This window comes from Salvelinus sp. IW2-2015, linkage group LG4q.1:29, assembly GCF_002910315.2.
Source record: "Salvelinus sp. IW2-2015 linkage group LG4q.1:29, ASM291031v2, whole genome shotgun sequence".
Lineage (NCBI taxonomy): Eukaryota > Metazoa > Chordata > Actinopteri > Salmoniformes > Salmonidae > Salvelinus > Salvelinus sp. IW2-2015.
In genome coordinates this window covers 85,142,624-85,156,667 of record NC_036842.1, presented here as the reverse complement: position 1 = coordinate 85,156,667, position 14,044 = coordinate 85,142,624, and the positions used below count along the sequence as shown (strand labels likewise).

Below are 14,044 nucleotides of genomic sequence, written 5' to 3'. Positions count from 1 at the left end.
ATCGATTTGGGTACCAGATTGCCCTCTATTCGATTTGCGGTACCAGATCCCTATGTTAAATTTGGGTTACCAGATGCCCTCCATTCGATTTGGGTTACAGATGCCCTATGTTCAACATTTGGGTTACCAGATGCCCTCTATCGTATTTGGGTTACACAGATGCCTCTATGTTCGATTTGGGTTACCACATGCCCTATGTTAATTTTTGTACCAGATGCCTCCTCTATTCGATTTGGGTTACCAGATGCCCTATGTTAAATTTGGGTTACCAGATGCCCTATGTTCGATTTTGGTTACCAGATGCCCTCTATTTCGATTTGGGTTACCAGATGCCCTCTCTTCGATTTGGGTACCAGATGCCCTTATTTGGGTTACCAGATGCCCTACTATTCATTTGGGTTACCAGATGCCCTCTATTCGATTTGGTTACCAGATGCCCTATATGTAAAGATTTGGGTTACCAGTGCCCTATGTTTCGAATATTCGGGGTTACCAGAATGCCCCTCATATTCGATTTTGGGTTACCAATGCCCTCTATTTGATTTGGGTTACCAGATGCCCTATGTTCGATTTGGGTTACCAGATGCCCTCTATTCGATTTGGGTTACCAAGATGCCCTATTCGATTTGGGTTACCAGATGCCCTAGCTTATTTGGGTTACCAGATGCCCTCTATTGATTTGGGTTACCAGATGCCTAATGTTAAAATTTGGGTTACCAGATGCCTCTATTCGATTTGGGTTACCAGATGCCCTATGTTAATTTGGGTTACCAGATGCCTCATGTTCGATTTTTGGGGTAACCGATGCCCTCTATTCGATTTGGGTTACCAGATGCCTCTTCTCGATTTGGGTACCAGATGCACTATGTTAAATTTGGGTTACCAGATGCCCTCTATTCGATTTGGGTTACCAGATGCCTCTATTCGATTGGGTTACCAGATGCCCTATGTTAAATTTGGGTTACCAGATGCCCTATGTCGATTTTGGGTTAACCCAGCTGACCCTCTATTCGATTTGGGTTACCAATGCCCTATTTGATTGGGTTACCAGATGCCCTACTTTCGATTTGGGTTACCAGATGCCTCATTCGATTTGGGTTACCAGATGCCCTATTCGATTTGGGTTACCAGATGCCCTATGTTAAATTGGGTACCAATGCCCTCTATTCGATTTGGGTTACCAGATGCCTCCATTTGATTTGGGTTACCAGATGCCCTATGTCGATTTGGGTTACCAGTGCCCTCTATTCGATTTGGGTTACCAGATGCCCTTAATTCGATTTGGGTTACAGATGCCTAATGTTTAAATTTGGGTTACCAGATGCCCCTATTCGATTTGGTTACCAGATGCCCTATGTTAAATTTGGGTTACCAGATGCCCTATAGTGTTCGATTGGGTTACCAGGATGCCCTATTCGATTTGGGTTACCAGAATGCCCTCTATTCGATTTGGGTTACCAGATGCCCTATGTTAAATTTGGTTACCAGAGCGGTAGCCGCTATAGGGAACACGAGGGAGCAGGTCACGTTGAAAGGACAGATTTTGCTTGGATAGATTTAATGATAAATCAATAAAAAGAGGTGGGGGGGGGGGGGCGGGGGCGGCAATACAGAGAAGGGGCACTTACATCACTCCATTCCTCACCCCACCTCCCCTCCTCTGATCCCTGTCACCTCCCCTCCTCCGATCACTTCACTTCCCCTCCTCGATCCCTCACCTCCCCTTCTCCGATCCCCTCACCTCCCCTCCTCCACCATCTCTCCTCTTCTCCCACCCACGTCACCTCTCCTCCTCACCCTCCTTCCCCTACCCCACTCCCACCCCACCCCACCCCACCTCTCCCCCCCCCCTCATCTCATCTCACTCACCTCCCACCCCCTCATCTCACCTCCCTACCCCATCACCTCCACCTCCCACTCCCTCACCCTCAACTCACCACCCCCTCACCACCCCTCCCCTCCAAACTACAAGACTGATACTAAACATTAGAAAAGTCAACAACTCTACTGATGCGTCACAAAGTGGTGGCACATTTAATGCTTTTCGAGAGAAAGTGGAGGATGTGACTGAATTGGACATCTGGCACCGATTAAAAGACTGTGTTAAGAGATGTGTTGCTATAGTGGGCTACTGTAAAGGCACAAATAAAACACCACTTAGGCCCCAGCAGCTTTTAAATGGCCACTATTTCCATCCTCCATTTTCTATATCACACTGCCTCTTGTACATACCTGTTTTTAAGTACACATGCTTTGTTTTGTCTGTCTACTCTACCCCAACTGGTGCACTCTAACCCAATTCTATGTCACATTTCTTTGAGAAGTAACATGACATGTATCAGAGACAGTGCACATTCATTCATCAACATTCTAATTTTCACATTAACGTTAAAGAGATGGAGTTAGCAACAGAGCAAATTTTCATTCCATAGTCTAAAAAGCTATTACCGTACCAAGATTCATTAGGCTCAACAACATCAAGACCAGTAATATTTGTCACAATACCATGGTATATTAATGTGGCAGAATGTCAGGGTGTCACTTCCCCTTGGCGCGGTGGCGCGCTGCACATCACATCATTTCCCCTGTATACTGTAGCTGCAGCATGCTCGTCACTCGCTGCCTGACTAGCTGGTGAATAAAACATGGTGGATTGGAACCACTTTATGACATGTCTACTACATTAGGAGGTGGAGGGAAGGAACACACTGCAGTCTGTTTCACTGTATGAAAAAGGACACTAATATGTTAGGTACGCTACCGTTCAAAAGTTTGGGGTCACTTAGAAATGTCCTTGTTTTTGAAAGAAAAGCAATTTTTTTGTCCATTAAAATAACATCAAATTGATCAGAAATACAGTGTAGAGATTGTTAATGTTGTAAATGACTATTGTAGCTGGAAACGACAGATTTTTTATGGAATATCTACATAGGCWTACAGAAGCCCATTATCAGCAACCATCACTCCTGTGTTCCAATGGCACGTTGTGTTAGCTAATCCAAGTTTATCATTTTCAAAGGCTAATTGATTATTAGAAAACCCTTTCGCAATTATGTTAGCACAGCTGAAAACTGTTGTGCTGATTAAATAAGCAATAAAACTGGCCTTCTTTGGACTAGTTGAGTATCTGGAGCATCAGCATTTGTGGGTTCGATTACAGGCTTAAAATGGCCAGAAACAAAGAACCTTCTGAAACTCATCAGCCTATTCTTGTTCTGAGAAATGAAGGCTATTCCATGTGAGACATTGCCAGGAAACTGAAGATCTTGTACAAAACCCTGTGTACTACTCCTTTCAAAGAGCAACGCAAACTGGCCCTAACCAGAATAGAAAGAGGAGTGGGAGGACCCGGAGCACAACTGAGCAAGAGGACAAATACATTGGAGTGTCTAGTTTGAGAAACAAARGCCTCACAAGTCCTCAACTGGCAGCTTCATTAAATAGTACCCGCAAAACACCCGTCTCAACGTCAACAGTGAAGAGGCGACTCCGGGATGCTGGCCTTATAGGCAGAGTTCCTCTGTCCAGTGTCTGCGTTCTTTTGCCCATCTTAATCTTTTATTTTTATTGGCCAGTCTGAGATATGGCTTTTTCTTTGCAACTGTATGAGATTTTCAGTTTCTTGGCAATTTCTTGCATGGAATAGCCTTCATTTCTCCAAACAAGAATAGACTGACGAGTTTCAGAAGAAAGTTCTATGTGTCTTGACATTTTGAGCCTGTAATCAAACCCACAATTGCTGATGCTCCTGATACTCAACTAGTCTAAAGAAGGCCAGTTTTAATGCTACTTTAATCAGCACAATAATTTTCAACTGTGCTAACATAATTGCGAAAGGGTTTTCTAATAATCAATTCGCCTTTGAAAATGATAAACTTGGATTAGCGACAATAGTCATTTACAACATTAACAATGTCTACACTGCATTTCTGATTAATTTGATGTTATTTTAATGGACYAAAAACAAGGACATTTCTAAGTGCCCCCAAACTTTTGAACAGTAGTGTATATCAACCCKCTTTCTGCCATACACCCCTAATCCATTTGGAGAATGTCAATATTCAGCACTTAAAAGTGGTAAAATATAGGTGAGTGCAATAATTTTTTGTGAAGTAGACAGCTTTCATATGGCTATACTGATTTCCCAGATATTCTTTGTTAGCATGCTAGTGACATGGTGCATTGTTATCTTAATTCCCTATTTATAGAAGTAACAAACACAACTACATTTTTGTAGTCTTTGATGGGATTTCTGTAAATGTGTTGTATTTTTTGTGGTGTTTTAAAGAGTACTGCCTTTGAACTGTAACTAACTGTAGCATTTGGGACTTGGGAATGCAATGCACTCTCTACTAAGTGGCAGGCGGCTGAGTCGGGCCGTGTGTGGACTGATCCCTCTGTTTCCTCAGCCCAAATGAGTCCACAGAGGTCAACACCCCTTGACTTAATCGCACAATCAATTGTTTCCTCTTAACCACAACCTCCTGGCCTCTAAGACCAACATCTACTTGAGAGAGAGGGGGGGGGGGGGGGGGGGGGGGGGGGAGGGGGGGGGGAGAGGAGGAAGGAGAGAGGGGGAGAGAGAGAGAGAGGGGGGGGAGTTAAATTATGCATTAAATAAGGGGTGCTCTGCTGGATACAGCTGCCAGCATATCAAACAAAACACAAGTGAGAAAATACATCCTAAGGGAGCTAAATAAAGATAAAATACTAGAAAGTATACTGGTAATAGTGCATGGCGTTTATCACCCATGTTAAAACAAATAGAAAAATATATCATAGTGCATGGCGTTAATCACCCATGTTAAACACAACTAGAAAATATATTATGTTGTAACGGTGTTGAAATGGCTAGCTAGTTAGCGGTGGTGCGCGCTAATAGCGTTTCAATCGGTTACGTCACTCGCTTTGAGCCTTGAAGTAGTGGTCCCCTTGCTCTGCAAGGGCCGCGGCTTTGTTGGAGCGATGGGTAAGATGCTTCGTGGGAGACTGTTGTTGATGTGTGCAGAGTGTCCCTGGTTCGCGCCCGGGTATGGGCGAGGGGCGGACGTAAGTTATACTGTTACACAATGGCGTTATCACCCATGTTAAACACAACTAGACAATACGTTATACAAGTGGATGGCACATCACCGTGTTAAAACACAACTAGACAATACGTTTATAAAAGTGGATGGCACATCACCCGTGTTAAACACAACTAGACAATACGTTATACAAGTGGATGGCACATCACCCGTGTTAAACACACACTAGACAAATAACGTTATACAAGTGGATGGCAATCAACCCGTGTTAAACACAAACTGACAATACGTTTAAAAGTGGATGGACATCACCAGTGGTTAAACATCAACTAAGACAATACGTTAATCAAGTGGATGGCACTATCACCCGTGTTAACACAACTAGACAATACGTTTATACAAGTGGTGGCACATCACCCGTTGTTAAACACAACTAGACAATACATTTATAAAAAGCTGGATGGCACCATCACCCGTGTAACACTCAAGTAGAGACAATACGTTATACAGTGCATGGCGTTATCAACCCGTGTTAAACACACGCAAGGAGTGTTAGCTACCCGTCGGAGATTAGCCTTTCTATTGAAATGGCATCACAAAGCAACAGCAGCAGCTTTCCAATGCATCTTCACCTCATCTCAACTATTCTTCCCGCAACTAAAGATACTTTATTAACATAATGTTGAAAGAACATTTACCACCACTCAAACGTCCATTTGATCTAATTATGAGCGGAAGGCATGTGAGTGAAGTAACAACAGGCTCTTAGCATTAAGTAATAAAAAGGGAAATTAGCGTGTGCTTCGTGGAAGCAAACAGGAGAGCATCACTCATCCAGTTTAGAATTCAATACTTGCTCTCCTTATTAGCATGGGGGTTCTTTTCTTTTAAGTATATTTTTCCGATCTACTGTGAAAAASATATTTACATAATATGGTTACACACACTCTACCACCTGGGCCATGAAGAGGAATCTCTTGCCAATAAAACCATTCCCTTGTATGAAACCATGAAATAAAGGAGTCTGAAAATGATCGTTGCAAATGATAGCTAGCATTACCACACTTAAGTATTTATTTCAACACTTGACATAAATAGGTTAGAAATGAAACACCAAATGTGTGTGGATATTACACGTGCTGTATAATATCAGGCACAGAGCAGCTTGGACAGAATTTGAACACAGGTCCTACACAGATGGCTGAGCACAAGAACATTAGGCACAAAAAAAAAGAAATGACCAGCAAAAATATTTTTGCCTCTTGATTCCACCTGTGTGTGTTGACTGACTGCCATAAACAAGCTAATATATGCACGGTGCTCTGTCATAGGGAGTCTTCATCAGCAGCCCTGCTCTTATAGCCTTACAGACAGCTTCATCTACTATCACACACGGAGCCGTGGCTTCTGCACTCAAGGTCACAAATTAATCAAAGCATCAATATGTGCAGTCGACATGAGCAAACCCCGGCACAGACCTGTCACCTGTAGGAACCACTTTGATTCAACTCCTCATAAATAATGCAGGAGAGGATGAAGAGACAGAAGAAGACCTGTAGCAAGCTTCAGAGATATTTTGGGAGAATCTGAAATGCCTTGAGGTCATATACTCCAGTTGAAGTGATCGTGGGTAGTTGTGCGTGAGTGCGACAGTTGCTGCGTGCATGTGAATACATAGTTCACAACGGCAGAGTTAGGGTGGATGACGAAATGTAGCTAATTAGGGTGTATGGTAAAACTGGGATAGGCTCTGGTTCACAATGTTTTAGCTGTTCAAACTGTTCTTGATGCAAAGTTTTTGGGAAATGTTTTGGGGGGATTTGTATTACTGCTGTGAGCAAGATATAAATCGCTGTTTAAAATTCCAGATCCTCTGGCAGATCTCTTGCCCTGCAGGGATATTAAGTGACTCCAAAGTGCTATTGTGTGCATCCAAAATAGCACCTTATTTCCTATATTATACTACTTTTGACTAGGGCCCATAAGGCTCTGGTCAAAAGTAGTGCACAATATAGGAAAAAGGGTGCCATTTGGGACACACAATTATTAGCCACCAACCTGTCAAATAATATATATAAGGTCAAGTCAATCATAACTCATAATTTTGATGGCGAAGTGAAAGCAATAAAATCAAACAAGCGTAGAATATATGTCTCAATATTCCTAAATGTCAATATATGCCTCAGTCTCCCAATAATGCCATGTAGTACTGAATGTATTTTTTCTGATGTTTTTCTCCCCAGATGGAAATTGAAACGACGAGTGACTGGGATTGAGGATAATAATGATGGAAGACAGAGTGCTCCATCCCCAGCCCAAGCCAGAGCGTTCCTCCTCAACCCTCCCTGTTCTTCACCGACAGACTTCCTGAAGGATACATTGACCTTCACACATCCAACTTGCCTGACAACCTGGCACAGTGTAAATTGAAGAACGGTTGCTCCTTTCCTCTCTGCCAAGGACTAGACAACGACTACAAAAAGGCCAAAGCTTTAGGGACCAGGCATCAGCAGAAATCCGTTCTGTCTCACTGCGGTAACAAATGAGCCTTTATTTGTGAAGTTAACAGTGCTAACAGCTGACTCCATAAGGACCAATTTCTAGTTCAAGGTAATAGGGGGCCAAGATGAAGAAGGCTGCGTTCTTGGCTTGTTTGTTAGTGGAGCTAGCTCTGACAGCCTTTGTTTTGGCCTCGGAGGGCGGCGCTGCTCATTGTCCTGCATTGTGCCGGTGTGAGATACGACCCTGGTTCTCTCCAAGCTCTATTTATACCGAGGCTCCCACGGTGGACTGTAATGACTTAGGCCTATCGACAATGCCAGAAAGACTGCCCTCAGACACACAGGTGCTATTGTTACAGACCAACAATATCATCAGTGTTGAAAAACCTTTGGATTACCTGGCTAATATCACAGAGATAGATTTATCCCAGAATAACATATCGTCTATGAGCGATGTCCATCTGGGTCCTCTTCCCCAGCTGCTGTCACTGCACATGGAGGAGAACTGGATTCATGCCCTGTCAGACAACTGTCTCCCATCCCTGCCCAACCTCCAGGAGTTTTACATCAACCACAACCTGATCTCATCCATCAGTCCTGGTGCCTTTAGAGGGCTAGGGAGGCTCCTGCGGCTCCATCTCAACTCCAACCACCTCAGGGGCATCAACAGGGTGTGGTTTCAGCCTCTGCCCCGCCTGGAGATCCTGATGATTGGGGAGAACCCCATTGTTCAATTGTCAGACATGAACTTCAAGCCCCTGGTCAACCTACGCAGCTTGGTTCTGGCCAGGATGAATCTTTCCGAAATCCCAGATGACACTCTGGTCGGCCTCGACAACCTGGAGAGTGTTTCGTTTTTTGACAACCTGTTTGACAGAGTGCCACAGGCCGCTCTGAAGAAAGCCAAGAGCCTGAAGTTTCTGGATCTCAACAAGAACCCCATCGAGAGGATTCAGAGAGGGGACTTTGTGGACATGATCCACCTCAAAGAGTTGGGCATCAACAGCATGCCTGCGCTGGTGTCCATCGACAGCTTCGCCCTCAACAATCTCCCTGAGCTGACCAAGATCGAGGCCACCAACAACCCCAAGCTCTCCTACATCCACCCCAATGCCTTCCACAAGTTGCCGAGACTCGAAACACTGATGCTGAACAGCAATGCCCTCAGCGCCTTGCACCACAGCACTGTGGACTCCCTGCCCAACCTGCGTGAGGTTAGCATGCATAGCAACCCCATCCGCTGCGACTGCGTCATCCGCTGGATCAACATGAACCAGACCGGCGTGCGCTTCATGGAGCCAGATTCCCTCTTCTGCGTGGAGCCGCCGGAGTACCAGGGCCAGCACGTCCGCAAGGTCCACTTCAGGGAGATGACCGAGATTTGCCTCCCGCTCATCTCGCCCGGGAGCCTTCCAGATCGTGTCACCGTTGGGAAAAGGAGCTCGGTGACGCTTCACTGCCGGGCATTCGGGGAGCCGGAGCCAGAGATATACTGGGTCACCCCCTCCGGGGACAGAGTCCTGCCCAACAGTGTGTCTGATAAGTACTACATGCATCCAGAGGGGACCTTTGACATCTATGACACTACCATGCTTGAGGCAGGGCTGTACACCTGTGTCGCTCACAATCTTGTTGGTGCAGACCTCAAGTCTGTGTTGTTGGTGGTAGATGGATACTTTCCACATCCTTCTGATAATGGCAATGATTTACATGTGGACGTTAGATCAGTGCAGCCCGACTCTGTTTTGGTATCTTGGGATAATACTCATGGTGGTCTTATATCCAATATAAAGTGGTTCACAATGGCGAATGCTAAGCATCCCTCCATGGCTTACACTGCTAGAGTACCAACCGATGTGAAGGTGTATCGTCTCACCCACCTGAACCCCTCCACCCAGTACCGGGTGTGTGTGGAAGTCACGAGCATGCAGCTCGGACAAAACAGGGACTGTGTCAATGTCACCACAAAGGGACTGGCTCACACCGTGGAGAGCAGTGAGAAGTGGGACACAGTGGTGATGGCTGCATGTGCTGTGCTTTTCATCGTGATTGCTGTGGCTTCCTCCATCATATACACATCTCTGCAAAGCCAACACTTTTACAGGAAGTTGATGGTGGACCAAACTGAGTCAATGCTGGGTCCTAGCACCCGCCCCGGCTCCGCCTCTTCTCTCACAGAACTCTGTGTGGCTGGAGTCAAGGTGAAGGTGACCGTAATAGACTTGCCAGACAACTCCATGTAATGAAAGAAATGGCCTTGGAGCAGGAAAATTTATGTTCTGGATTTTAAACAAGGTGAAAGAGTGTTGGACATGTATGACTCATGTGCCCTCTTCTCATGACAATGACAGAGCATTGGGTTCTGGAACTCCTGGAACACATGATGGAACCATAAACCAGCGCCCTCACGCATAAATACGTAACCAGCTAATCCCAGACCCACAGACTCTTTTATACAACAAAATTGTCATTGCAGCAAAATGGTGCACAGACAGGTATCTAGATTGCGATATAAGTGGCTACTGATCGGTCATTCATGCAGTGCAACTGCAAAAAAGCACAGCACAAAGACTGTCATCTCTCTCGGTTATTGACTTGTGCTTTATAACACCTTGTGGAGATGTCTTTGTGGTCCACAATGAGGAATATTTTCTGTGCTGTTTAAATAACACTCAAGGGCCATAAGTAAGAAATACCACTCGTATACAGTTTATAATGGGCAAAACTTGTTAGACTAGTAGACAATAACAGTGTATATGTAAACAATTTTATGATCAAATATTTTTTTTTCATTAAAAACAGTACATTGTATTTTAATCGAAATGTAATGCTTTCTCTTACTTACTTGAAATTGTAATTGCGAAAGACCCAACTTCAAGGATGACTTGCTTATAACAATCTGAATACGATATTGGGATGCTCTGAAAGGAACAATCTGAATACGATATTGGGATGCTCTGAAAGGAACAATCTGAATACGATATTGGGAGCTCTGAAAGGAACAATCTGAATACGATATTGGGGCTCTGAAAGGAACAATCTGAATACGATATTGGGATCTCTGAAGGAACAATCTGAATACGATATTGGGATCCTCTGAAAGGAACAATCTGAATCGATATTGGGATGCTCTGAAAGGACAATCTGAATACGATATTGGGATGCTTGAAAGGAACAATCTGAATACGATATTGGGATGCTCTGAAAGGAACAATCTGAATACGATATTGGCGATGCTCTGAAAGGAACAATCTGAATACGATATTGGGATGCTCTGAAAGGAACAATCTGAATACGATATTGGGATGCTCTGAAAGGAACAATCTAAGCTTCCTTTATCAATAACATTCAGCTATCCATGAAATGCAAAATGTTATAATTCATAAATATGAATCCCATAAATCTTTTCATATCACTGTCTAAATCACGCAAAAGGAAAACAGTGTGATGTAGACAAACACAATTACTGGGACTGCCCTTGAAGGCGGACATTTTAACATTGTTACTAAAATGCAATCTCAGGCAGGACGACGTGTTTTGGCAATGACTGGGGAGTAAGAGAGAGCGTGTGTGTGTATATAACTTACACACTGTACTTTATATGTGTGTGTGTGTGTGTGTGCGGCATCAGAGAAACCCAATGACTTTGAATTGCAATATATTCTCTTTAATTTAAAACCCAATATGGATTCCTAACATAAACCTCAGAGAGGTGATGAATCGGCGTCACATGCGGACTGATGGGGGCATTTATCAGAGGGACTCCGCCATATATCAACTGAGTTTCAGCACCTTTGACAGGGCTTTTAGAGTGGAGCCATTTGTCACCGCCACGGGAGCTAAAATATGACCCATTAGAGCGCAGGTAGTGCATAGGTCAGCGAGAACACATGGAGGCTGCTAGCACCGGAGCGCGGTGCGGTGCGCCCCTTCCCTCCATGACACTGGCGAGACACGGATGCCATTACAGGAACAGCTCAGCAACTCTTGGGCTCGTTTGTTAAGCACTTCACATTATCGCCACCCTCCGAGAGGGGAAGGAGACAAATGGAGCGCAAAACGAGGACAAAGTGTCTACTACGGCTAGAAGTCAGTATGAACAGGGACAGGATAGACAAGGTGCAGGTTTGACACATTGAAGGTGGAACAACAGTACTGCTGTAGGTATTAGAGATGTGTGTATGTTTTTATTTGACTGCACAGTGAGATAATTGCACAACAAGATAACAACAAGATAAGAATGCTCATTAAGGGAACTTGAGTCTTTAGTATATTCCCTGGTTCATTAGGGTAGCTTACTTGAAAGGAGAGCTCTCAGAGAAGAACTGACAGGACCTCCACTGAGGTTTCATCACACATTTTTTACTCCTCCGTTCGCCTAGTTTGAACTCCAGATAACCCCACATGAGAGCAAATGATATGTCAACGTGCAATCCACTCAGAGAAAAGGAAATAATATCTCGTAAAATGTTCACACATGCAAAAAAGCTATTTTCCAATAAAGGCCCGATGGCAATATGCCCTTCTGTTGTTATTGTTTGTGCACCACCTGAGGGCACGCAATATGGTGAGAAAAACAGGAAAGAAACTGTTACATATGTTTAGTATTGCTCACATAAACTCCCACCGTGCCATATTACAAGGAATTGTAACTGTTAAAATTCCTTGCCGTAATAGCACTGAGAAACTGTTCCTAACAATAAACAAGTTCAACCCCTTTGGATATCAGTGTTTTCTGCGCACCAGTGTCAATCAACAGGGGTTAAAAATGTAGGTGCCATATCATTCAGTGAATTAAGTTAATATTGGAACGAGGGGATGTGTTAAATCACCCAATCCCTCACCAGTAACAGTAGAAACACTGGTGGGCGGCCCTCTTGTGTAGATATGATTAACCCACTGATCATTCTCTCAGGGAAATACACCCTGTATGACAAATAGACAGCAGATGATATACTGTAATTGCATTATGATAGCCATGGGGAGATCTGGGAAAATTAGCAGGCAAAGTAATAAATTGTTGTTTTTAATATCATCTTCCAGCCAGGACAGAACAGTATTTGGTTGATTGCACATCTGTAATTAGGATATTATCATTGAAGGCGACAAATTCTTTGCATAGGGAATTCAGAGCTTTACGCAGTGATTTATGTGAAAATATGGGATACAGGTGTGTATAGCCTTGAATGGAAAATGTATAATCCTTGAATATTTACCCAACAACTAAAGAAATACAAACAACTCAACAGAGGAAGTAGAATATTAGTTCAATACATCGGTTAAATTAGCACGTGTAGATACTCTCAATTTGAAACCTGTGCTGTGGTGCAAATCAAATGAACAGTTTAGTCACAGAGTGACGGAGGACAGGGTTTTTGTGCAGTCTTCTGCTGTTGTTTATTTTCATTTGTGGAAAACATCTGAATAGCCTAATGACCTCTAGTTGAAATAAACAAATATCTCTCATAATGTTTCCACTTCTAAAATGCCCAATTCATCTGAAACTTGTTTGGCCAGATAATAGCCTAATCTGTGGAGATTTTTCTTCAAAAGGTTGTGTGAAATCATCCCATTTTGAAATATTGCCCCATTATCCTGTTGTATTTGGGACAGACCTCCTGCTCGTTGCTTGGAGTAGCCTACGACATAAAATAGAAATGTTCACATTTCTCAAGCTTTCCTCAAACTGCACCCTGGGGCTTCAAGTAATTATTTCCCCACTCAGTGGTCCATTAAGATAAAACAACACTGGGGACTTTGTGTGATCTTGTATTGGGGCTTTGTGTGATTTTATCATTATCTAAACTCTGAAACAGGGATACTTAATCTTTGCTGATAAACTGGATATGATTATGAACAACTGAAAACATTGGTTCTTTTATACTTTTGATTCGTTTTTGAATGTTTGAATGGGAGTTGAAGACTGCTCTCCCTTACTCACTTTTATATCCATTCTTTTACAAAATCATATTGGATAAAACAGAAATAAAACATTCAACAAAGGAGAACACACAGATGACAACCAATCAGTGAGTGTTTTGTTTTCTGGGGAGTTGCAGCTCACCAAAGGAAGCAGGAAATAGAAATACTCTCACAGAGCTGCAGTAGTACTAGAATTACCAAAGCCTTTTGTAATAAAACGACGGAGGAGGAAATGGTTTTTTATGAGTCAATACACACTTTAAAAGCAGGAAGCAGGCAAGCTCTCCAAAGCATTCGTCACTGCTGTACAGACCAACACTGTGGGCAGAGTGATGGAAGTCAGCAAGCAGCTACATCTGAAGCTCCTCCACTAATTAATTTATACTTAGCAAAAACAATTACTGAGTTACAGTTCATATAAGAAAATCAGTCAATTAAAATACACAAAATTCATTAGGCCCTAATCTATGAATTTTACATTTCTGGGCAGGGGCGCAGCCCACTGAGGAGTCAGGCCCAGCCAATCAGAATTAGTTTTTCCCCACAAAAGGGCTTTATTACAGACAGAAATACTGCTCAGCACCCCCACCATCC

At 43.4% G+C, this 14,044-nt stretch overlaps 1 protein-coding gene across 1 annotated transcript in view; it reads left to right on the top strand.

Moving 5' to 3' along the window:
- The window catches only part of LOC111962686 (leucine-rich repeat neuronal protein 3-like), a 14,068-nt gene extending 3,456 nt beyond the window's left edge, over window positions 1-10,612 (top strand). Inside the window, exon 2 of the mRNA XM_023985967.2 lies at window positions 7,271-10,612. Coding sequence (XP_023841735.1) covers window positions 7,654-9,771 — 2,118 coding nt within the window. The 5' untranslated portion in view covers window positions 7,271-7,653 and the 3' untranslated portion in view covers window positions 9,772-10,612. The remainder of the gene's footprint in view (window positions 1-7,270) is intronic.
- The last annotated feature ends 3,432 nt before the right edge of the window (window positions 10,613-14,044 follow it).